Here is a 26,896-nt window from a genome sequence, read left to right on the forward strand (position 1 = left end):
TTCATCCCTTGCATATTATAGTTCATCACGAAGCTCTTGTAGCTTGGTGGCAGTGATTGGAGAATTCTGTCAATGACGCAATCATCCGGAAGATTAACTCCCAATTGAATCAAGTGATTATTATACCCAGACATTTTGAGTATATGCTCACTGACAGAACTGTTCTCCTCCATCTTGCAGCTATAGAACTTATTGGAGACTTCATATCTCTCAATCCGGGCATTTGCTTGAAATATTAACTTCAACTCCTGGAACATCTCATATGCTCCATGACATTCAAAAACGTCGTTGAAGTCCCGATTCTAAGCCGTAAAGCATGGCACACTAAACTATCGAGTAGTCGCCAGCTTTGCTCTGCCAGACGTTCATAACATCTGGTGTTGCTCCAGCAGCAGGCCTGGCACCCAGCGGTGCTTCCAGGACGTAATTCTTCTGTGCAGCAATGAGGATAATCCTCAAGTTACGGACCCAGTCCGTGTAATTGCTACCATCATCTTTCAACTTTGCTTTCTCAAGGAACGCATTAAAATTCAACGGAACAACAACACGAGCTATCTATCTACAATCAACATAAACAAGCAAGATACTATCAGGTACTAAGTTCATGATAAATTTAAGTTCAATTAATCATATTACTTAAGAACTCCCACTTAGATAGACATCCCTCTAATCCTCTAAGTGATCACGTGATCCAAATCAACTAAACCATGTCCGATCATCACGTGAGATGGAGTAGTTTCATCGGTGAACATCATTATGTTGATCATATCTACTATATGATTCACGCTCGACCTTTCGGTCTCCGTGTTCCGAGGCCATATCTGTATATGCTTGGCTCGTCAAGTATAACCTGAGTATTCCGCGTGTGCAACTGTTTTGCACCCATTGTATTTGAACGTAGAGCCTATCACACCCGATCATCACGTGGTGTCTCAGCACGAAGAACTTTTGCAACGGTGCATACTCAGGGAGAACACTTCTTGATAATTTTAGTGAGAGATCATCTTATAATGCTACCGTCAATCAAAGCAAGATAAGATGCATAAAAAGATAAACATCACATGCAATCAATATAAGTGATATGATATGGCCATCATCATCTTGTGCTTATGATCTCCATCTCCGAAGCACCGTCATGATCACCATCGTCACCGGCGCGACACCTTGATCTCCATCGTAGCATCGTTGTCGTCTCGCCAATCTTATGCTTCCACGACTATCACTACCGTTTAGTAATAAAGTAAAGCATTACATCGCGATTGCATTGCATACAATAAAGCGACAACCATATGGCTCCTGCCAGTTGCCGATAACTTGGTTACAGAACATGATCATCTCATACAATAAAATTCAGCATCATGCCTTGACCATATCACATCACAACATGCCCTGCAAAAACAAGTTAGACGTCCTCTACTTTGTTGTTGCAAGTTTTACGTGGCTGCTACGGGCTTAAGTAAGAACCAATCTCACCTACGCATCAAAACCACAACGATAGTTTGTCAAATAGACTCCGTTTTAATCTTCGCAAGGACCGGGCGTAGCCATACTTGGTTCAACTAAAGTTGGAGAGACAGTCGCCCGCAAGCCACCTGTGTGCAAAGCACGTCGGGAGAACCGGTCTCGCGTAAGCGTACGCGTAATGTTGGTCCGGGTCGTCCCGTCCAACAATACCGCCGAACCAAAGTATGACATGCTGGTAGACAGTATGACTTGTATCGTCCACAACTCACTTGTGTTCTACTCGTGCATATAACATCAACATAAATAACCTAGGCTCGGATGCCACTGTTGGGTTTCGTAGTAATTTCAAAAAATTTCCTACGCACATGCAAGATCATGTGATGCATAGCAACGAGGGGGAGAGTGTTGTCTACGTACCCAACGCAGACCAACTGCGGAAGCGATCACACAACGTAGAGGAAGTAGTCGTACGTCTTCACGATCCAAACCGATCAAGCACCGAAACTACGGCACCTCCGAGTTCGAGCACACGTTCAGCTCGATGACGATCCCCGGACTCCGATCCAGCAAAGTGTCGGGGAAGAGTTTCGTCAGCACGACGGCGTGGTGACGATCTTGATGAACTACAGCAGCAGGGCTTCGCCTAAACTCCGCTACAGTATTATCGAGGAATATGGTGGCAGGGGGCACCGCACACGGCTAAGGAATAGATCACGTGGATCAACTTGTGTGTCTTTGGGGTGCCTCTACCTCAGTATATAAATGAGCCAAGGGGGGAGGGGGCGCCGGCCAGGAAGAGAGGGCGCAGGAGGAGTCCTACTCATTCCGGGAGTAGGACTCCCCCCCAATCCTATTCCAATTAGGATTCCCCGGAGGGGGAAAAGAGGAGGAGGGGGCCGGCCACCTCTCCTAGTCCTAATAGGACTAGGGGAAGGGGGAGGCGCGCAGCCCATCTAGGGCAGCCCCTTCTCTTTTCCACTAAGGCCCACTATGGCCCATATAGCTCCCGGGGGGTTCCGGTAACCCTCCCGGTAGCCCGGTAAAATCCCGATTTCACCCGGAACACTTCCGATATCCAAATATAGGCTTCCAATATATCAATCTTTACGTCTCGACCATTTCGAGACTCCTCGTCATGTCCGTGATCACATCCGGGACTCTGAACAACCTTCGGTACATCAAAATGCATAAACTCATAATATAACTGTCATCGTAACCTTAAGCGTGCGGACCCTACGGGTTTGAGAACAATGTAGACATGACCGAGACACGTCTCCGGTCAATAACCAATAGCGGGACCTGGATGCCCATATTGGCTCCTACATATTCTACGAAGATCTTTATCGGTCAGACCGCATAACAACATACGTTGTTCCCTTTGTCATCGGTATGTTACTTGCCCGAGATTCGATCGTCGGTATCCAATACCTAGTTCAATCTCGTTACCGGCAAGTCTCTTTACTCGTTCGGTAATACATCATCTCACAACTACCATATTAGTTGTAATGCTTGCAAGGCTTATGTGATGTGTATTACCGAGAGGGCCCAGAGATACCTCTCCGACAATCGGAGTGACAAATCCTAATCTCGAAATACGCCAACCCAACATCTACCTTTGGAGACACCTGTAATGCTCCTTTATAATCACTCAGTTACGTTGTGACGTTTGGTAGCACCCAAAGTGTTCCTCCGACAAACGGGAGTTGCATAATCTCATAGTCATAGGAACATGTATAAGTCATGAAGAAAGCAGTAGCAACATACTAAACGATCTGGTGCAAAGCTAATGGAATGGGTCATGTCAATCAGATCATTCAACTAATGATGTGACCTCGTTAATAAAATAACAACTCATTGTTCATGGTTAGAAAACATAACCATCTTTGATTAACGAGCTAGTCAAGTAGAGGCATACTAGTGACACTCTGTTTGTCTATGTATTCACACATGTATTATGTTTCCGGTTAATACAATTCTAGCATGAATAATAAACATTTATCATGATTATAAGGAAATAAATAATAACTTTATTATTGTCTCTAGGGCATATTTCCTTCACAAAATCCATCTATGAGTTCATCTAGCAACGAGTGATTGGATTGCATCTACATACCTTTGTAGATCACGCGCGGAAGCGTTCAAAGAACGGGGATGAGGAAGTCGTACACAACGTGATCCAAATCACCGGAGATCCTAGCGCCGAACGGACGGCACCTCCGCGTTCAACACACGTACGGTCAGCGTGACGTCTCCTCCTTCTTGATCCAGCAAGGGGGAAGGAGAGGTTGATGAAGATCCAACAGCACGACGGCGTAGTGGTGGATGTAGGGCGTCACAGTAGCAGGGCTTCGCCTTATATTACGAGAGAGAGGTGTAGCAAGGGGAGAGGGAGGCGCCAGGGCTCAAGGTGCGGCTGCTCCCTCCCTCCCCCTCATATATATAGGCTCCCCTAGGGGGGGCGCCGGCCCTAGGAGATGAGATCTCCTAGGGGGGCGGCGGCCAGGGCTGGAGTGGCCCCCAAGGCAAGGTGGGGCGCCCCCCCACCCCTAGGGTTTCAACCCTAGGCGCATGGGGTGGGCCTAGGGGGGCGCACCAGCCCACTATGGGCTGGTTACCCTTCCCACTTTGGCCCATGGGGCCCTCCGGGATGGGTGGCCCCACCTGGTGGACCCCCGGGACCCTTCCGGTGGTCCCGGTACAATACCGGTGACCCCGAAACTTGTACCGATGACCGAAACAACACTTCCTATATATAATTCTTTACCTCCGGACTATTCCGAAACTCCTCGTGACGTCTGGGATCTCATCCGGGACTCCGAACAACATTCGGGTTACTGCTTATACATATCTTCACAACCCTAGCGTCACCGAACCTTAAGTGTGTAGACCCTACGGGTTCGGGAGACATGCAGACATGACCGAGACGACTCTCCGGTCAATAACCAATAGCGAGATCTGGATACCCATGTTGGCTCCCACATGCTCCTCGATGATCTCATCGGATGAACCACGATGTCGAGGATTCAAGCAACCCCGTATTCAATTCCCTTTGTCAATCGGCATTTTACTTGCCCAAGATTCGATCGTCGGTATCCCAATACCTTGTTCAATCTCGTTACCGGCAAGTCACTTTACTCGTACCGTAATGCATGATCCCATGACCAGACACTTGGTCACTATGAGCTCATAATGATGATGCATTACCGAGTGGGCCCAGCGATACCTCTCCATCATACGGAGTGACAAATCCCAGTCTTGATCCGTGTCAACCCAACAGACACTTTCGGAGATACCCGTAGTATACCTTTATAGTCACCCAGTTACGTTGTGACGTTTGGTACACCCAAAGCACTCCTACGGTATCCAGGAGTTACACGATCTCATGGTCTAAGGAAAGGATACTTGACATTGGAAAAACTCTAGCAAACGAACTATACGATCTTGTGCTATGTTTAGGATTGGGTCTTGTCCATCACATCATGATAATGATGTGATCTCGTTATCAATGACATCCAATGTCCATAGTCAGGAAACCATGACTATCTGTTGATCAACGGGCTAGTCAACTAGAGGCTTACTAGGGACATGTTGGTGTCTGTTATTCACACATGTATTACGATTTCCGGATAACACAATTATAGCATGAATAAAGACAATTATCATGAACAAGGAAATATAATAATAATGCTTTTATTATTGCCTCTAGGGCATATTTCCAACACATCATTCGTAAACCATCATCATGGTCGAAAAAAATAATTCTTAACTCATGATACCAAAAGAATACGAAAAAATAAGTATTAACCTGCAATAGCAACTATGGTAAAACTCGTTCAATGTCATTGTGTACCATGTTCGCCAGTCTCATTATCTCCCTCGCCGCCACCTTTCTTCACACGCATCATGATTCTTGTTGGGGAACGTAGCAGAAATTCAAAATTTTCCTACGTGTCACCAAGATCTATCTATGGAGAGACCAGCAACGAGGGGAAGGAGAGTGCATCTACATACCCTTGTAGATCGCTAAGCGGAAGCGTTCAAGTGAACGGGGTCGATGGAGTCGTACTCGTCGTGATCCAAATCACTGATGATCAAGTGCCGAACGCACGGCACCTCCGCGTTCAACACACGTACAGCCCGGTGACGTCTCCCACGCCTTGATCCAGCAAGGAGAGAGGGAGAGGTTGAGGAAGACTCCATCCAGCAGCAGCACAACAGCGTGGTGGTGGTGGAGGAGCGTGGCAATCCTGCAAGGCTTCGCCAAGCACCACGGGAGAGGAGAAGGACTTAGGAGAGAGGGAGGGGCTGCACCAAAGGCATAAGGGGTGTGTCTAGAGGCCCTCCTACCCTCACTATATATAGGGAGCCCAAGGGGGGGTGCGCCAGCCCTAGGAGATCCAATCTCCTAGGGGGCGGCGGCCAGGGGAGGTTTCCCTCCCCCCCCCCCAAGGCACCTAGGAGGTGCCTTCCCTCCTTGGGACTCTTCTTTAGGGTTCCCCCTTCACCCTAGGCGCATGGGCCATAAGGGAAGTGGTGCCCCAGCCCACTTTGGGCTGGATCCCTACCCACTTCAGCCCATGGGACCCTCCGGGATAGGTGGCCCCACCCGGTGGGCCCCCGGGACCCTTCCGGTGGTCCCGGTACAATACCGATGACCCCGAAACTTGTCCCAATGGCCGAAATAGGACTTCCTATATATAAATCTTTACCTCCGGACCATTCCGGAACTCCTCGTGATGTCCGGGATCTCATCCGGGACTCCGAACAACATTCGGCAACCACATACAAGCTTCCTTTATAACCCTAGCGTCATCGAACCTTAAGTGTGTAGACCCTACGGGTTCGGGAGACATGCAGACATGACCGAGACGTTCTCCGGTCAATAACCAACAGCGGGATCTCGATACCCATGTTGGCTCCCACATGTTTCACGATGATCTCATCGGATGAACCACGATGTCAAGGACTTAATCAATCACGTATACAATTCCCTTCGTCTAGCGGTACGATACTTGCCCGAGATTCGATCGTCGGTATCCCGATACCTTGTTCAATCTCGTTACCGGCAAGTCTCTTTTACTCGTTCCGTAACACATCATCCCGTGATCAACTCCTTGATCACATTGTGCACATTATGATGATGTCCTACCGAGTGGGCCCAGAGATACCTCTCCGTTTACACGGAGTGACAAATCCCAGTCTCGATTCGTGCCAACCCAACAGACACTTTCGGAGATACCTGTAGTGTACCTTTATAGTCACCCAGTTACGTTGTGACGTTTGGCACACCCAAAGCACTCCTACGGTATACGGGAGTTCCACAATCTCATGGTCTAAGGAAATGATACTTGACATTAGAAAAGCTTTAGCATACAAACTACACGATCTAGTGCTATGCTTAGGATTGGGTCTTGTCCATCACATCATTCTCCTAATGATGTGATCCCGTTATCAATGACATCCAATGTCCATGGTCAGGAAACCGTAACCATCTATTGATCAACGAGCTAGTCAACTAGAGGCTTACTAGGGACATGGTGTTGTCTATGTATCCACACATGTATCTGAGTTTCCTATCAATACAATTATAGCATGGATAATAAACGATTATCATGAACAAGGAAATATAATAATAACTAATTTATTATTGCCTCTAGGGCATATTTCCAACAGTCTCCCACTTGCACTAGAGTCAATAATCTAGTTCAGATCGCCATGTGACCAACATCCAAAGAGTTTACTAGAGTCAATAATCTAGTTCACATCACTATGTGATTAACACTCAATGAGTTCTGGGTTTGATCATGTTGCTTGTGAGAGAGGTTTTAGTCAACGGGTCTGAACCTTTCAGATCCGTGTGTGCTTTACAAATCTCTATGTCATCTCCTGGATGTAGCTACCACGTTCTATTTGGAGCTATTCCAAATAACTGTTCTACTTGGAGCTATTCTAAATTGTTGCTCCATTATACGTATCCAGTATCTCTACTCAGAGCTATCCGGATAGGTGTTAAGCTTGCATCGACGTAACCCTTTACGACGAACTCTTTTACCTCCGCCATAATCGAGAAAATTCCTTAGTCCACTAGTTACTAAGGATAACTTTGACCGCTGTCCCGGGATCCATTCTTGGATCACTCTTGTACCCCTTGACTGACTCATGGCAAGGCACACTTCAGGTGCGGTACACAGCATAGCATACTGTAGAGCCTACGTCTTAAGCATAGGGGACGACCTTCGTCCTATCTCTCTATTCTGCCGTGGTCGAGCTTTAAGTCTTAACTTCATACCTTACAACTCAGGCAAGAACTCCTTCTTTGACTGATCCATCTTGAACACCTTCAAGATCATGTAAAGGTATGTGCTCATTTGAAAGTACCATTAAGCGTTTTGATCTATCCTTATAGATCTTGATGCTCAATGTTCAAGTAGCTTAATCCAGGCTCTCCATTGAAAACACTTTCCAAATAACCCTATATGTTTTCTAGAAATTCTACGTCATTTCTGATCAACAATATGTCAACAACATATATTTATCAGAAATTCTATAGTGCTCCCACTCACTTCTTTGGAAATACAAGTTTCTCATAAACTTTGTATACACCAAATCTTTGATCATCTCATCAAAGCGTACATTCCAACTCCGAGATGCTTACTCCAGTCCTTAGAAGGATTGCTGGAGCTTTGCATACTTATTAGCATCTTTCAGGATTGACAAAACCTTCCGGTTGTATCACATACAACCTTTCCTCAAGAAAATCGTCGAGGAAACAATGTTTTGACATCCTATCTGCAAGATTTCATAAATAATGCAGTAATCGCTAATATAATTCCAACAGACTCTTAGCATCGCTACGAGTGAGAAAGTCTCATCGTAGTCAACTCCTTGAACTTGTCGGAAAACATCTTAACGACAAGTCGAGCTTTCTTAATGGTGATCCTTACCATCATTATCCATCTTCCTTTTAAAATCCATCTGTACTCAACAGCCTTACGGCCATCGAGCCGTTCTGCCAAAGTCTACACCTTGTTTTCATACATGGATCCTCTCTCGGATCTTATGGCCTTGAGCCATTTATCGGAATCCGGGCCCACCATCGCTTCTCCATAGCTCGTAGGTTCATCGTTGTCTAGAAACATGACTTCCAAGACAGGATTACGTACCACTCTGAAGTAGTACGCATCCTTGTCATCCCACGAGGTTTGGCAGTGACTTGATCTGAAGTTTCATGATCACTATCATAAGCTTCCACTTCAATTGGTGTAGGTGCCACAGGAACAACTCCCTGTGCCCTGCAACACACTAGTTGAAGAGACAGTTCAATAACCTCATCAAGTCTCCACCATCCTCCCACTCAATTCTTTCGAGAGAAACTTTTCCTCGAGAAAGGACCCGATTCTAGAAACAATCCTTTATTGCTTTCGGATCTGAGTCAGGAGGTATACCCAAATATTTTGGGTGTCCTATGAAGATGCATTTATCCGCTTTGGCTTCGAGCTTATCAGCCTGAAACTTTTTCACATAAGCGTCGCAGCCCCAAACTTTTAAGAAATGACAGCTTAGGTTTCTCTAAACCATAGTTCATACGGTGTCATATCATCGGAATTACGTGGTGCCCTATTTAAAGTGAATGTGGTTGTGTCTAATGCCTAACCCATAAACTATCGTGGTAATTCGATAAGAGACATCATGGTATGCATCATATCCAATAGGGTGCAGTTATGATGTTCGGACACACCATCACACTATGGTGTTCCAGGCTGTATCAGTTGTGAAACAATTTCCACAATGTCTTAATTCTGTGCCAAACTCGTAATTCAGATATTCATCTCTATGATCATATCATAGATACTTTATCCTCTTGTCACGATGATCTTTTAACTTCACCCTGAAATTACTTGAACTTTTCAATAATTCAGACTCGTGATTTATCAAGTAAATGTACTCAACATCTACTCAAATCATCTGTGAAGTAAGAACATAACGATATCCACTACACGCCTCAGCACTCATTGGACTGCACACATCAAAATGTATTACTTCCAACAAGTTGCTTTCTAGTTCCATTTTACTGAAAAAGAGGCTTTCAGTCATCTTGCCCATGTGGTATGATTTGCATGTCTCAAGTGATTCAAAATCAAGTGAGTTCAAACGGTCCATTTGCATGGAGTTTCTTCATGCATATACACAAATAGACATGGTTTGCATGTCTCAAACTTTTCAAAAAAAAAGGAGCCCAAAGATCCATCAACATGGAGCTTCTTCATGCGTTTTATACCGATATGACTTAAGTGGCAGTGCCACAAGTAGGTGGTACTATCATTACTATCTTTTGGCATGAACATGTGTATCACTACGATCGAGATTCAACAAACAATTCATTTTAGGTGTAAGACCATTGAAGGTATTATTCAAATAAACAGAGTAACCATTATTCTCCTTAAATGAATAACCGTATTGCGATAGACATAATTCAATCATGTCTATGCTCAACGCAAACACCAATCTCGATGGTAGAGGGAGCGTACGATATTTGATCATATCCACATTAGAAACATTTCCAACACATATCGCCAGCTCACCTTGAGCTAGTCTCCGTTTATTCCGTAGCTTTTATTTCGAGTTACTAACACTTAGCAACCGAACCGGTATCTAATACCCTGGTGCTACTAGGAGTACTAGTAAAGTACACATCAACACAATGTATATCCAATATACTTCTATCGACCTTGCCAGCCTTCTCATCTACCAAGTATCTAGGGTAATTCTGCTCCAGTGGTTGTTCCCCTTATTACAGAAGCACTTAGTCTCGGGTTTGGGTTCAACCTTGGGTTTCTTCACTGGAGCAGCAGCTGAATTGCCGTTTCATGAAGTATCCCTTCTTGCCCTTGCCCTTCTTGAAACTAGTGGTTTCATCAACCATCAACAATTGATGCTCCTGCTTGATTTCTACTTTCGTGGTGTCAAACATCGCGAATATCTCAAGGATCATCATATATGTCCCTGATATATTATAGTTCATCACGAAGCTCTAGCAGCTTGGTGGTAATGACTTCGGAGAAACATCACTATCTCATCTGGAAGATCAACTCCCACTCGATTCAAATGATTGTTGTACTCAGACAATCTGAGCACAAGCTCAACAATTGAGCTTTTCTCCCTTAGTTTGCAGGCTAAGAAAATCGTCGGAGGTCTTATACCTCTTGACGTGGGCACGAGCCTGAAATCCCAATTTCAGCCCTCAAAACATCTCATATGTTTCGTGACGTTTCAAAACGTCTTCGGTGCCTCAACTCTAAACCGTTTAACTGAACTATCACGTAGTTATCAAAACGTGTATGTCAGATGTTCGCAACATCCACAGACGACGTTCAAGGTTCAGCATACTGAGCGGTGCATTAAGGACATAAGCCTTCTAAGAAGCAATGAGGACAATCCTCAGTTTACGGACCTAGTCCGCATAATTGCTACTATCAACTTTCAACTAATTTTTCTCTAGGAACATATCTAAACAGTAGAACTATAGCATGAGCTACGACATAATTTGCAAAATCCTTTTGACTATGTTCAGGATAATTAAGTTCATCTTATGAACTCCCACTTAGATAGACATCCCTCTAGTCATCTAAGTGATTACATGATCCGAGTCAACTAGGCCGTGTCCGATCATCACGTGAGACGGACTAGTCAACGTCGGTGAACATCTTCATGTTGATCGTATCTTCTATACGACTCATGCTCGACCTTTCGGTCTTCTGTGTTCCGAGGCCATGTCTGTACATGCTAGGCTCGTCAAGTTAACCCTAAGTGTTTTGCATGTGTAAAACTGTCTTACACCCGTTGTATGTGAACGTAAGGATCTATCACACCCGATCATCACGGCGTGCTTCGAAACGACGAACTGTAGCAACGGTGCACAGTTAGGGGAGAACACTTCTTGAAATTTTAATGAGGGATCATCTTATTTACTACCGTCGTTCTAAGCAAATAAGATGTATAAACATGATAAACATCACATGCAATCAAATAGTGACATGATATGGCCAATATCATATAGCTCCTTTGATCTCCATCTTGAGGCTCCATGATCATCTTGTCACTGGCATGACACCATGATCTCCATCATCATGATCTCCATCATCGTGTCTTCTTGAAGTTGTCACGTCATCTATTACTTCTACTACAGCTAACGGTTAGCAATAAAGTAAAGTAATTACATGATGTTTAAGTTGACACGCAGGTCATAAATAAATAAAGACAACTCCTATGGCTCCTGCCGGTTGTCATACTCATCGACATGCAAGTCGTGATTCCTATTACAAGAACATGATCAATCTCATACATCACATATATCATTCATCACATCCTTTGGCCATATCACATCACATAGCATACCCTGCAAAAACAAGTTAGACGTCCTCTAATTGTTGTTTGCATGTTTTTTTACGTGGCTGCTATGGGTTTCTAGCAAGAACGTTTCTTACCTACGCAAAGACCACAACGTGATATGCCAATTGCTATTTACCCTTCATAAGGACCCTGTTCATCGAATCCGATCCGACTAAAGTGGGAGAGACAGACACCCGCCAGCCACCTAATGCAACTAGTGCATGTCAGTCGGTGGAACCGGTCTCACGTAAGCATACGTGTAAGGTTGGTCCGGGCCGCTTCATCCCACAATACCGCCGAATCAAGATAAGACTAGTAACGGCAAGCATATTGAACAAAATCAACGCCCACAACTACTTTGTGTTCTACTCGTGCATAGTAACTACGCATAGACCTAGCTCATGATGCCACTGTTGGGGAACGTAGCAGAAATTCAAAATTTTCCTACGTGTCACCAAGATCTATCTATGGAGAGACCAGCAACGAGGGGAAGGAGAGTGCATCTACATACCCTTGTAGATCGCTAAGCGGAAGCGTTCAAGTGAACGGGGTCGATGGAGTCGTACTCGTCATGATCCAAATCACCGATGATCAAGTGCCGAACGCACGGCACCTCCGCGTTCAACACACGTACAGCCCGGTGACGTCTCCCACGCCTTGATCCAGCAAGGAGAGAGGGAGAGGTTGAGGAAGACTCCATCCAGCAGCAGCACAACGGCGTGGTGGTGGTGGAGGAGCGTGGCAATCCTGCAGGGCTTCGCCAAGCACCACGGGAGAGGAGAAGGACTTAGGAGAGAGGGAGGGGCTGCACCAAAGGCATAAGGGGTGTGTCTAGAGGCCCTCCTACCCTCACTATATATAGGAAGCCCAAAGGGGGGTGCGCCAGCCCTAGGAGATCCAATCTCCTAGGGGGCGGCGGCCAGGGGAGGTTTCCCTTCCCCCCAAGGCACCTAGGAGGTGCCTTCCCTCCTTGGGACTCTTCCTTAGGGTTCCCCCTTCACCCTAGGCGCATGGGCCATAAGGGAAGTGGCGCCCTAGCCCACTTTGGGCTGGATCCCTTCCCACTTCAGCCCATGGGACCCTCCGGGATAGGTGGCCCCACCCGGTGGGCCCCCGGGACCCTTGCGGTGGTCCCGGTACAATACCGATGACCCCGAAACTTGTCCCGATGGCCAAAATAGGACTTCCTATATATAAATCTTTACCTCCGAACCATTCCGGAACTCCTCGTGATGTCCGGGATCTCATCCGGGACTCCGAACAACATTCGGTAACCACATACAAGCTTCCTTTATAACCCTAGCGTCATCGAACCTTAAGTGTGTAGACCCTACGGGTTCGGGAGACATGCAGACATGACCGAGACGTTATCCGGTCAATAACCAACAGCGGGATCTGGATACCCATGTTGGCTCCCACATGTTTCACGATGATCTCATCGGATGAACCACGATGTCAAGGACTTAATCAATCCTGTATACAATTCCCTTCGTCTAGCGGTACGATACTTGCCCGAGATTCGATCGTCGGTATCCCGATACCTTGTTCAATCTTGTTACCGGCAAGTCTCTTTTACTCGTTCCGTAACACATCATCCCGTGATCAACTCCTTGATCACATTGTGCACATTATGATGATGTCCTACCGAGTGGGCCCAGAGATACCTCTCCGTTTACACGGAGTGACAAATCCCAGTCTCGATTCGTGCCAACCCAACAGACACTTTCGGAGATACCTGTAGTGCACCTTTATAGCCACCCAGTTACGTTGTGACGTTTGGCACACCCAAAGCACTCCTACGGTATCCGGGAGTTGCATAATCTCATGGTCTAAGGAAATGATACTTGACATTAGAAAAGCTTTAGCAAACGAACTACACGATCTTTGTGCTAGGCTTAGGATTGGGTCTTGTCCATCACATCATTCTCCTAATGATGTGATCCCGTTATCAATGACATCCAATGTCCATGGTCAGGAAACCGTAACCATCTATTGATCAACAAGCTAGTCAACTAGAGGCTTACTAGGGACATGGTGTTGTCTATGTATCCACACATGTATCTGAGTTTCCTATCAATACAATTATAGCATGGATAATAAGCGATTATCATGAACAAGGAAATATAATAATAACTAATTTATTATTGCCTCTAGGGCATATTTCCAACAATTCTGTCACGCGCTGGATTGGTTGCCTCGACCCGAATCCTGCTCCTCCGGTCGCTGGGGACTCGATCCCATCCCTCACTTCGTCTTCAATGGTTGGAATCGGCCGCACCGGCTGCTCCTCTCCTCTGGTCGCTGGGAAAGACCGGATGGACTCGATCCCATCCTGGCGGCACCGGCTGCTCGACTGGGATTGGGGACCAGAGTGGAGTCGACGCGGTTTCGATCGGGATTGGATTAGGGTTCGCGAGTGTGTGGATGGACCCTCGCGCGGTCGCTCGTAGGCCTCCCTCCTTCGAATGGGCTACCGGCTCGCCGAGGCCCAATGCACCAGAGACGGCCGTTTCGGCCCGTGGAACAGCAGCCCACAGGACAGCCAGACCAGTTAACACAGATCATGGAACAGATCGCCACACGCACGAAATTGGACGGCCAGGAAGTCCCAGATCGGGAAAACGAATGGCCGAAAACGCAAATTGCTGTGGGAGCTTGGTTTAGGTGCGGTTATACTGTCCTTAATCTTACATTCTTAAGAAGTTGATCCCCACTATTTTCAATTCTCTGAACATGCAGACTTTCCATGTCAGCTTTCTGCCACGTCATCCTTCAGTTTCATTACCCATCGATCTGGTTCCATCACGGCGGTGGAAAAAGACCAAGTTCCACTTCATTTGCTCGATTGATTACCCATCAAATGAATGTGCCCGTACCGCTTCCTCTGCACTTCAGTTTCTTCCCACCATAAATCTTTCCCCAATCCTCACGCTGTGGCGGCTGGGCGACAATCTTGACACAAGAGGGTGTTCCTCCGGCTCTGACCACTGGTCCGCTTGTGTCAAGTCCGCCGGTGTTACTCCCCTTGGACGCCTCCCTGCGAGATGTGACGCCGTTGGAGCTGCGGATCCATCGCCGCCCACCGAGAACATTGAGTTGCGCACGACTCTGCTCTGGGCCCTCCTCGCGCCGGAAGCAGTCATCCCCGCCGCGGCTCCCGATCTGGAAAAGAGTTCGCGTTCCTGTGGGAGGAGCTCGGGAAGGAGAAGTTCGCGGGACGAAAGGCATCCACGAGCGCCGCCTGTTCCTCTGCTACAAGGGCCCCGAGGAGTGGTTATCCCACGTTGAGGCCCGCCGCCTCCCCCGCCTCCTCGCTGCTGCCATCAAGTGCATAAGCCTAACCCGATCAAGAGCATGAGCCTCTCTTCTCCTTCTCCCTCTTTCTCGATTTACTTTATGAGTGGCTTGATTTGATGTTGTGATGTGACATCTGTATCCCCTTCCCTTCCTATCCTCTCTGCAGGAGCGGCGAAGCTCAGCCTGCCAGTCGCTGCTAGGGGTTGACATTTCTATCTACCACTATTGTCTCAGTTGGTGGAGCAGTACATCTAGCATCAATACATCATAGATTTTCTCTTCAGTGGTAGATGTGACATCAGTGGCCTGGCGAGTCCTTGTGTGCTTCCGTTAATGTGTTCCTCTTCAGTGTTTGTTCCTTCTCCTTCCTTATATTGCATTAACAGATTGAAGTCAAGTCGCATGTATATTCTGTGTGCGCCATGTGGTAGATGCATGTCCGCTAGCATCATCTTCAGTTTTTCTTTGTTGTTTAATGGATTAAGTTCCATGGTATAATAAAAAAGCTAGCATACTGTGCGTGTCATTTTTTTATATGAGCTGCTATTTTATCTCATTGTGTTTTGCCTCAGTGTCTCACCGGAACAACTTTGTTTAGGTAAATTCCCTGACCTTACATATCTCTTGAGTATATTATTACTGGATCATTGGCCACTGTTGTTGTACTACATACGAGCTTTAGGTATGCTGAAGGCATGCCCATTGAACTGTCATGCCATTTTATTTTCAGTAACACTGGGTATGTCATGTACACATACTTTTCTCACTATCAAATCAAACAGAGAATGGGTTCTTTGAGCTACATATCGTCGTCTCAAGCCCTCGCCCAGTTGACAGTTGGATGGTAATTCTTCATATCTAATCATTTTTCATGGATTAGATTAACTAAAATGGATTTCATTATTTTGATTGGTATATGTTTGCTTGTAGAATTACCAATTCTGTTTTGAGATTGGACAATTGTCCAGTTCTATGTGGTTCGGCTATGATTGTCGTTTGATAATTCTTCTGCACTAATATTCCTATTAGACATTAACGTTGTTTTAGTTTTGTTTTATTTACACACATGGCCGTTGTAATAGACATTAATTTTTCAGGTTTGGACCTTTCTTGATTGTTGCAACTCCGTTATATTTTAGCGCTTCTGCTTTCACATTTTTTCCAAATATGGAGGGTTGTTGATTGTTTCTTCAGGTATGTTACAAGCAATTCCCGCAGCAACACGCGGGGTATCATCTGGTTAGATATATGGAATGCCTATCTTTTGGTGCCCATGAGATGCAGTTATTGTGATGCATGTGATCTATAGCGTTTATTTTTGGCCAAAACGTCTTGAGAAAAGGTGATACCTAAGGGCCAGTTCTTTTTAGGCGATTCTGGACAATCGAGAATCAATAAGCTGAAAAGAACTCGATCTGATTCTGCAAAATCATCCGAGAATCGCTAGTGCAATCGAAAAGCGCCCGCAACCCACGATTGTGGCGATTCTCGTCGCTCCCGCAAAAGAAAACGGTTCACTTTAAGTCGCTACCCCTGTTACAGCACCAAATTACATCCGAACTGCCACTCAGGCCGAACTGCATCACACGCAGAGGCCAGTCGGATCTCACGCAGCACCTCCGGCCCCGCTTGCCGGAGCTCGCCCCGGCCTCGCCGGAGCCCGTGGGAACCCGCCTCGTCCCTCCCCGTTCTCTGGTGAGCCGGTCTTCCTCCTCATCTCCCTGTCTCCTTTGACCTCCTCCTCTCTGTTAAATAGGAGTAGATGGCTTTATATGAATGCAAATTAGGGAATTTTAGAGCTTATAACCGATGGGGAAAACAGGATAGGTAGCCAGCGGCTAGCATGTGGAATCCATTTTTATTGAACATCATCGAGATCCATTGTTGGTTGGCATGAATTTGAAGGGCTGAATGTTGTGGTTGGAGGCAGGAGAGAGAAGAGTAGTCAGAGGAAGAAGAAGGCAGTGCCCTCTGTAGGTTAGATGTTTCGATCGTGCAAATGAATAAAATACAACTAGCGGTGTATTACATGCATGTTTAGTTTAATTTCACTCAAGGGCATTACAGACATTTGAGCACATAACTTATCCCACAATCTCAGAGTACAATCTTAGAAAAGAACTCGATGGTTGATTTTGTGGGAAGCTGATCCTATGGGAAGTTTCTCAGAATCTGATTCTAGAGAATCAAAAGCTGAAAAGAACTGGGCCTAAGGCCAGTACATAATTAAGATCCTCCGACGCTTAACATGCTTCTTGATGCCGCTCATTGCAAGAAAGTGATGAAACACAAATTTTGCCGTACCTATAGTGTGCTCTGGCTAAGACGATCAAGTGCTTGTGTGGCACATGAATGTAGAGGAAGGGAAACATGTAGACCATTAGTAGTAGCAACAAAGTAAGAAACTGTCTGAGAGCGGTAGGACAGGGATAGGAGGGACGCTGATGGAGTTCTTTTTTTTTCTTTTATGCGCTGATGGAGTAGTTTGGAAGGTGACTTTTTTTTAGGGGTATTTGGAAGGTGACTGAAGCGACGCATTTGGGCATTTTAAAGTCCACCCAAGACATGGCCCATGACTCTAAATGAGCGTGACCAGCGAGCCGAGTGATGGGCCACATGAGAAACAAAACATCCCAAGGGGCCGAGTTACGAATCGCATTTGCACCAGTCGGTCCAGATTTTTCTCAAAAAAAAAAGTCGTTCCAGATTCGAGGAGCAGGTGTAACTGGTAAGCGATTCTCAAAAAAAAAAAGGTAACTGGTAAGCTCCTGAATTTCCGGAAGGAAGCGCTTCAAAACGATCAAATCCCAACAAAACCTAAGAAGTATCGGAGCGGTCGAGGCAGCCTGCATTAGCCGTCAGCATCGCCGACGCATCAAAATCTTCGCACCCCCATCCAATGGCGGAGGCCGCGGGCAGCAAGGCGGCGCAGCAGCAGCACCTCTGCTGCAGCATCTGCGCGGAGCCGACGGCGCCGTCGGAGTTCCACCGCGGCGGCAGCGCCTGCGCGCACGCCTTCTGCGGGGCGTGCATCACGGGCCACGTCCGCGCCAGGCTCGAGTCCGGCCCCGGCGCCGCCGCCGCCGTTCGGTGCCTGGACGCGTCCTGCGGCGGCAATCTCGACCCGGAGCTGTGCCGCGCCGCGCTCCCGGCCGACGTGTTCGAGCGGTGGTGCGCCGCGCTGTGCGAGTCCATGTTCGTCGGCGCGCGCAGGACCTACTGCCCCTTCCCCGACTGCTCGGAAATGATGGTGGCCGACGACGACGAGGAGGAGGAGGACGACGAGGAGGGTGACGGTGGGAATCCCGTGACGCAGTCGGAGTGCCAGGTGTGCCGGCGGCTGTTCTGCGCCCAGTGCGCCGTGCCGTGGCACGCGGACGTCGACTGCGCCGCGTACAAGAGAGGGGACAGGAGCAGGGAGGACCTGATGCTGATGGAGATGGCCAGAGAGAAGAAGTGGAGGCGGTGCCCCAAGTGCGACTTCTTCGTGGCCAAACGAGATGGCTGCCTTCACATTATCTGCAGGTAAATATTGCGCTTCTTCCTCTCCGGGTGACTGCATGCGGGGTTCAGAATTGCAACCAAAATTTGTTCACGTTCAATGAAGTTTACTCGGAACAGCTAAAAAATAACTGGGTACGGTAAAAGCAAGAGCTCGTTAACAGAGCATTGCAGGGGATAGGGATGACAGGCCGTGTTGGGATGAAGATATATGTAAGAAAAAACTGGGCGAGACGATGCATGGCTTTTTTGAGTTATTTTGTGTAGATATTTTTTATTAACCTCAAACCAGAGAAGCTTTCTTTGTGGAGTAATAATACAGGTTCTTAGTGTTATTGCATGAATGTCTTGATGGCTAAAAGATTGATGGATACAAAATTGTACAGGTGTGACTTTGAGTTCTGCTATGGATGTGGCGCTAAGTGGGGCTCTGCTGGGTGTTCTTGTGATGACGAGCAACATGATGAGAGTGAGGATGAAGATGATCTCGTTGACATGTGAGCATGTGACCATTATGATATTTGTGTCGCATGCCTTGCTGTTATGGAATTCAGACGGGCTAGAGAAATATTTTGAAGTATTATATGGTCCGTACGTGCTAGGGAAATTGAAACACATAATGGTTTTGCTACAATGCAATTCTGAAATTTTTGTTGATATAGTAAACATTGTTATTCAGGATAGTGTGAAATTGTCACAACCCATCATATCTAACGCATATTTTGTTAGATATGTGCCCCAAAAGTAGTCAAAGAAATGATCATTTGTATTGATCACACTAGGGTGGGAGCGGTCCCGCATATATGACACTGCGCTTCTGCAGTTGAACAAGCCCCACAGCTTCTTGGACCGCCCCCCCCCCCCCCCCCCACTCTCTTCTCTCTCCCGGGGATTTCTCCGTCCTCTCTATCGTCCACATGTGCACCATCTTTGTGAAGAATAGAGGCTCCTTCCACATCATCAAAGAGTAGCTTCTGCGTGGTCGGCTGGTTGTTTAAGAGTGTAGGTGCACAAGAATGAGAAAAGGCTTGTAGTCATGGATTCAGGAAACCCTTGCAGAATGATGCAGTTAAATGGCACATGTGAATTCTGAAAATTCTGCACCATGAATGTTGAGGACATGCATGGTGGAGAAAATGAGATTCATATTCATTGTTATGTGTTAAATGACATGGTTCTAGCTAGCCAGGATCCCTGATGAGTCGTTCTATTTTACAAATATAATAATATTATATGAGGAACCTTCTAATATTAAATTTTTGGTGATAAATTAACTTCACCTTGGGTGCAAATGTCCATGCTTATGTGTGCAAAATCATTCAATCAATTCCTCAGTCATTCAGTTTAGTCACATACATGATACCATGCCACAGTGGAATTGCTTTTAGGTACATAAAGCAATACATTAAATGATGAATTGTAAATCAGAAATTTAGAAAGCGTTAGGTTACCGGGCAAGCCCTCGCTTAGCCTGGTCCAGCAAGGAAGCGTAGGATTCCGTTCCTGGGCAAGATTACCTCGTTACCGGCGAACATTCAAATAGTTATCGTCCCATTAGGAATCTAGGTCCGTCCCGTGTGTGACGGTTGGTTCTTGTCTCTGGCGGAAGGAAGGGCGATCTAGGGTTTCATCCAGCCGTCGCCTCAATCTCCCGTCGTCGGCCGGGTCGCTTTCTCCCAACCTTCTCCGCCTTCACCAGAAGCCTTTTTCGTGATCTAGTTCCCTAGTCCTGGTCTGTTTTCGTTCTAGTTGAAGAAGATGGAGAAAGTTGAGGGTTTGTTGCAGGGGTTGAAGCTGTCCGATAAGGAGATGAAAGGCATCAAAATCGGTTGGACAGGATCTGGCAAGGTCGGCGTTGCGGAACCACAAGCCATGGCTAAACTTCTATCGGAGAAACCGGTGTTTGTCGAGGCCATGGCAGAAACCTTGGGACGGATCTGGTGCCCGATCAGGGGTGTCGACTGCAATGAGGTCGGTGAGAATACTTTTTTGTTCACTTTCGGCCAGGAATCTGGGAAGAGGATGGCGTTAGACAATGGGCCCTGGGAGTTCGGGAATGATTTGCTTGTTTTTGAAGATTATATCGCAAGGAAGAGGATTGAGGATTACTCCTTTCAAACAATTCCTATATGGGTGAGAGTTCTCCGGCTGCCGCTGGGTTTGATGACTAGGGAGGTGGGTGAAGTAATCGGAGCAGAGATAGGTGAGGTGATTGAGGTGGATGCTCGTCCGGATGGCAAGGCTGTAGGCAAATTCTTGCGTGTGAAAGTAAGGCTAAACATAAAGATGCCTCTCATGAGAGGTTTCAGACTGGATGTTGGGGAGGAGAAAGACAAGACAAACAAACAAGGGGTCTCTGTGGCAACGGAGGAGGATGAGAAAGACTGGTGTCCTTTCGAGTATGAATTCTTACCAGAATTTTGCTATGTCTGCGATGTGATCGGGCATAGTGACAAAGCATGTAGAATCAGACTGAAGAAGGGGGAGAAACAACAATTTGGCCCGTGGCTGAGAGCCTATATTGTGAAACGTAGGGGGGGGGGGCGACGGTCGTTTATCTTTGGGCGGCCGTGGTTCGAACAGCAGGACCCTAAGTATGTGGAAAGGGAAGACTTCTTCGGGCATTGATGGGCCATCGTGGCGTACAGAGATGAAGAGCCGGGCGGACATGGTGGGAGAGGAAGAAAATGGACAAAAGGTAAATCCTCCTCCGAAGAAGAATGTAGGCAGTTCAACGGAAGGCACACCGAATCAGATCACTTTTAACAAGGAGGGGGTTGTAACCAAAGCGGCAGCACAGAAAGGAGCTGCGGATGGGTTAGTTTTGGATCCCAAGATCATGAAATCTAGCCCGGAACAGTTTGCCGCAGCTACTGTTCAGTCTGATAAAATAATAAATAGTGCTGAGAAGAGACGTGGAGAAGGTCCTACGGACAAGAATAGTGGGGGGGATCTCAGCGGTGGTACGTGTTCCGAGGCCATGCAGATGGAGGTTGTCGGCTAGTACATGGTGGTGGATAGTACTAATGGGAAAGGGGTCATTTGTACCGAGGCCATGCAAAACAATACTTTAGCAGCATCTGATATCCCCAATCTACAGCCACATGGGCAGCCCAGTGTAGGTACAGCTCTCGTGAACATGCATGTTACTAATGGAAAAGGCAATGTGAAGGGAAATGGGGGTATGTACAAAAAGCTCAAAGGGAGAAATTACAATGGTGGGTCTGGTGTGGTAGTCAGTTCAGTTGGGAAGAAGAGGGGAGCCAGTGGGGAGGACATGGACTGCGAGACAGATCTGAAGAAATACAAGTCTAGTGAACAGAGGAGTGAAGCGGTGACCGTGAACGACAGTAACACGGGGCTCGAGGAGCAGCCCTGCGATCCGCGATGAAGATTGTCGCATGGAACTGCCGGGGGATGGGGAACGTGTTGGGGAACGTAGCAGAAATTCAAAATTTTCTACGCATCACCAAGATCAATCTATGGAGAGACTAGCAACGAGGGGAAGGAGAGTGCATCTACATACCCTTGTAGATCGCTAAGCGGAAGCGTTCAAGTGAACGGGGTTGATGGAGTCGTACTCGTCGTGATTCAAATCACCGATGACCAAGTGCCGAACGCACGACACCTCCGCGTTCAACACACGTACAGCCCGACGACGTCTCCCATGCCTTGATCCAGCAAGGAGAGAGGGAGAGGTTGAGGAAGACTCCATCCAGCAGCAGCACAACGGCGTGGTGGTGATGGAGGAGCGTGGCAATCCTGCAGGGCTTCGCCAAGCACCACAGAAGAGGAGGGAGAGAGAGATATGCAGGGCTGCACCAACAGGGATCGAATCACGTGTCTTTTGGGGCAGCCCTAGGCCTCTATTTATATAGGGAAGGGGAGGGGCTGCGCCCCCTCTAGGGTTCCCACCCCTAGGGGGGGCGGCAGCCCTAGATGGGTTTGGGTGGCGGCCAAGAGGGGGAGGAGAGGGAGGCGCAGGGAGCATGGGCCTTAGGGCCCATCTACCCTTAGGGTTTGCCCCCTCTCCCCTTTCTAGGCGCATTGGCCATGGTGGGGCTGGTACCCTTGGCCCATGTAGGCCAAGGAACACTCCCCACAGCCCATGTGGCCCCCCGGGGCTGGTGGCCCCACTTGGTGGACCCCCGGGACCCTCCCGGTGGTCCCGGTACATTACCGATAAACCCCCAAACTCTTCCGGTGACCAAAATAGGACTTCCCATATATAAATCTTTACCTCCGGACCATTCCGGAACTCCTCGTGACGTCCAGGATCTCATCCGAGACTCCAAACAACATTCGGTAACCATATACAAACTTCCTTTATAACCCTAGCGACATCGAACCTTAAGTGTGTAGACCCTACGGGTTCGGGAGACATGCAGACATGACCGAGACGTTCTCCGGTCAATAACCAACAGTGGGATCTGGATACCCATGTTGGCTCCCACATGTTCCACGATGATCTCATCGGATGAACCACGATGTCAAGGACTTAATCAATCCCGTATACAATTCCCTTTGTCTATCGGTACGATACTTGCCCGAGATTCGATCGTCGGTATCCCGATACCTTGTTCAATCTCGTTACCGGCAAGTCTCTTTACTCATTCCGTAACACATCATCCCGTGATCAACTCCTTGATCACATTGTGCACATAATGATGATGTCCTACCGAGTGGGCCCAGAGATACCTCTCCGTTTACACGGAGTGACAAATCCCAGTCTCGATTCGTGCCAACCCAACAGACACTTTTGGAGATACCCGTAGTGTACCTTTATAGCCACCCAGTTACGTTGTGACGTTTGGCACACCCAAAGCACTCCTACGGTATCCGGGAGTTGCACAATCTCATGGTCTAAGGAAATGATACTTGACATTAGAAAAGCTTCAGCATACGAACTACATGATCTAGTGCTATGCTTAGGATTGGGTCTTGTCCATCACATCATTCTCCCAATGATGTGATCCCGTTATCAATGACATCCAATGTCCATGGTCAGGAAACCGTAACCATCTATTGATCAACGAGCTAGTCAACTAGAGGCTTACTAGGGACATGGTGTTGTCTATGTATCCACACATGTATCTGAGTTTCCTATCAATACAATTCTAGCATGGATAATAAACGATTATCATGAACAAGGAAATATAATAATAATCAATTTATTATTGCGTCTAGGGCATATTTCCAACAGTCTCCCACTTGCACTAGAGTCAATAATCTAGTTCACATCGCCATGTGATTAACACTCACAGGTCACATCGCCATGTGACTAACACCCAAAGAGTTCTGGGTTTGATCATGTTGCTTGTGAGAGAGGTTTTAGTCAACGGGTCTGAACCTTTCAGATCCGTGTGTGCTTTACAAATCTCTATGTCATCTCCTAGATGCAGCTACCACGTTCTACTTGGAGCTATTCCAAATAACTGTTCTACTATACGAATCCAGTTTACTACTCAGAATAATCTGGATCAGTGTCAAAGTTTGCATCGGCGTAACCCTTTACGACGAACTCTTTTACCACCTCCATAATCGAGAAAATTCCTTAGTCCACTAGTTACTAAGGATAACTTTGACCGCTGTCTTGTGATCCATTCTTGGATCACTCTTGTGCCCCTTGACTGACTCATGGCAAGGCACGCTTCAGGTGCGGCACACAGCATAGCATACTGTAGAGCCTATGTCTTAAGCATAGGGGACGACCTTCGTCCTTTCTCTCTATTCTGCCGTGGTCGAGCTTTAAGTCTTAACTTCATACCTTACAACTCAGGCAAGAACTCCTTCTTTGACTGATCCATCTTGAACAACTTCAAGATCATGTCAAGGTATGTGCTCATTTGAAAGTACCATTAAGCGTTTTGATCTATCCTTATAGATCTTGATGCTCAATGCTCAAGTAACTTAATCCAGGTTTTCCATTGAAAACACTTTCCAAATAACCCTATATGCTTTCCAGAAATTCTACGTCATTTCCGATCAACAATATGTTAAAACATATACTCATCAGAAATTCTATAGTGCTCCCACTCACTTCTTTGGAAATACAAGTTTCTCATAAACTTTATATACACCAAAATCTTTGATCATCTTATCAAAGCATACATTCCAACTCCGAGATGCTTACTCCAGTCCTTAGAAGGATTGCTGGAGCTTTGCATACTTATTAGCATCTTTTCAGGATCGACAAACCTTCCGGTTGTATCACATACAACCTTTCCTCAAGAAAAACATCAAGGAAACAATGTTTTAACATCCTATCTGCAAGATTTCATAAATAATGCAGTGACTGCTAATATAATTCCATCAGACTCTTAGCATCGCTATGAGTGAGAAAATCTCACCGTAGTCAACTCCTTGAACTTGTCAGAAAACATCTTAACGACAAGTCGAGCTTTCTTAATGGTGACATTTACCATCATTGTCCGTCTTCCTTTTAAAATCCATCTGTACTCAACAGCCTTATGACCAACAAGTAGTTCTTCCAAAGTCTACACTTTGTTTTCATACATGGATCCTATCTCGGATTTTATGGCCTCAAGCCATTTATCGGAATCCAGGCCCACCATCGCTTCTCCATAGCTCGTAGGTTCATTGTTGTCTAGCAACATGACTTCCAAGACAGGATTACGTACCACTCTGAAGTAGTACACATCCTTGTCATCCCACGAGGTCTGGGAGTGACTTGATCCGAAGTCTCATGATCAATATCATAAGCTTTTACTTCAATTGGTGTAGGTGCCACAGGAACAACTCTTTGTGCCCTGCTATACACTAGTTGAAGTGACGGTTCAATAACCTCATCAAGTCTCCACCATCCTCCCAGTCAATTCTTTCGAGAGAAACTTTTCCTCGAGAAAGGACCCGATTCTAGAAACAATCCTTTATTGCTTTCGGATCTGAGACAGGAGGTATACCCAACTGTCTTGGGTTGTCCTATGAAGATGCATTTATCCGCTTTGGGTTCGAGCTTATCGGCCTGAAACTTTTTCCACATAAGCGTCGCAACCCCAAACTTTTAAGAAATGACAGCTTAGGTTTCTCTAAACCATAGTTCATACGGTGTCATCTCATCGGAATTACGTGGTGCCCTATTTAAAGTGAATGTGGTTGTCTCTAATGCTTAACCCATAAACTATTGTGGTAATTCGATAAGAGACATCATGGTATGCATCATATCCAATAGGGTGCAGTTATGATGTTCGGACACACCATCACACTATGGCGTTCCAGGCTGTATTAGTTGTGAAACAACTTCCACAATGTCTTAATTCTGTGCCAAACTCGTAATTCAGATATTCATCTCTATGATCATATCATAGATATTATATCCTCCTTTCATGACGATCTTTCAACTTCACCCTGAAATTACTTGAACCTTTCAATAATTCAGACTCGTGATTCATCAAGTAAATATACTCAACATCTACTCAAGTCATCTGTGAAGTAAGAACATAACGATATCCACTACATGCCTCAGCACTCATTGGACTGCACACATCAAAATGTATTACTTCCAACAAGTTGCTTTCCAGTTCCATTTTACTGAAACCGAGGCTTTCAGTCATCTTGCCCATGTGGTATGATTTGCATGTCTCAAGTGATTCAAAATCAACTGAGTTCAAACGGTCCATTTGCATGGAGTTTCTTCATGCATACACACCAATAGACATGGTTCGCATGTCTCAAACTTTTCAAAAATGAGTGAGTCCAAAGATCCATCAACATGGAGCTTCTTCATGCGTTTTATACCGATATGACTTATGTGTCAGTGCCACAAGTAGGTGGTACTATCATTACTATCTTTTGGCATGAACATGTGTATCACTACGATCGAGATTCAATAAACCATTCATTTTAGGTGTAAGACCATTGAAGGTATTATTCAAATAAACAGAGTAACCATTATTCTCCTTAAATGAATAACCGTATTGCGATAGACATAATCCAATCATGTCTATGCTCAACACAAACACCAATCTTGATGGTAGAAGGAGCGTGCGATGCTTGATCATATCAACATTGGAAACACCTCCAACACATATCGTCAGCTCACCTTTAGCTAATCTCCGTTTATTCCGTAGCTTTTATTTCGAGTTACTAACACTTAGCAACCGAACCGGTATCTAATACCCTGGTGCTACTAGGAGTACTAGTAAAGTACACATTAACATAATGTATATCCAATATACTTCTATCGACCTTGCCAGCCTTCTAATCTACCAAGTATCTAGGGTAA

The 26,896-nt window shown here is 46.3% G+C and overlaps 1 protein-coding gene across 1 annotated transcript; it reads left to right on the plus strand.

Annotated features, from left to right (window-relative positions):
- The first annotated feature begins 17,960 nt into the window (after positions 1-17,960).
- On the plus strand, positions 17,961-19,455 carry LOC125506040 (E3 ubiquitin-protein ligase RSL1-like). Its single transcript, XM_048670923.2, has 2 exons — positions 17,961-18,675; positions 19,038-19,455. The coding sequence occupies exons 1-2, from the start codon at positions 18,050-18,052 to the stop codon at positions 19,150-19,152; spliced, it is 741 nt and encodes a 246-aa protein (XP_048526880.2). The 5' UTR covers positions 17,961-18,049; the 3' UTR covers positions 19,153-19,455.
- Positions 19,456-26,896: the final 7,441 nt, after the last annotated feature.

The sequence above is a fragment of the Triticum urartu genome, chromosome 5A (genome assembly GCF_056163025.1).
Source record: "Triticum urartu cultivar PI428250 chromosome 5A, HENAU_Tu73, whole genome shotgun sequence".
Lineage (NCBI taxonomy): Eukaryota > Viridiplantae > Streptophyta > Magnoliopsida > Poales > Poaceae > Triticum > Triticum urartu.

Bases quoted from the DNA above. Each gene is read 5' to 3' on its own strand.
- LOC125506040 (XM_048670923.2), top strand. From the start codon at position 18,050: ATGGCGGAGGCCGCGGGCAGCAAGGCGGCGCAGCAGCAGCACCTCTGC. The intron at 18,676-19,037 runs GTAAATATTGCG...AAAATTGTACAG, and splicing joins TGCCTTCACATTATCTGCAG to GTGTGACTTTGAGTTCTGCT.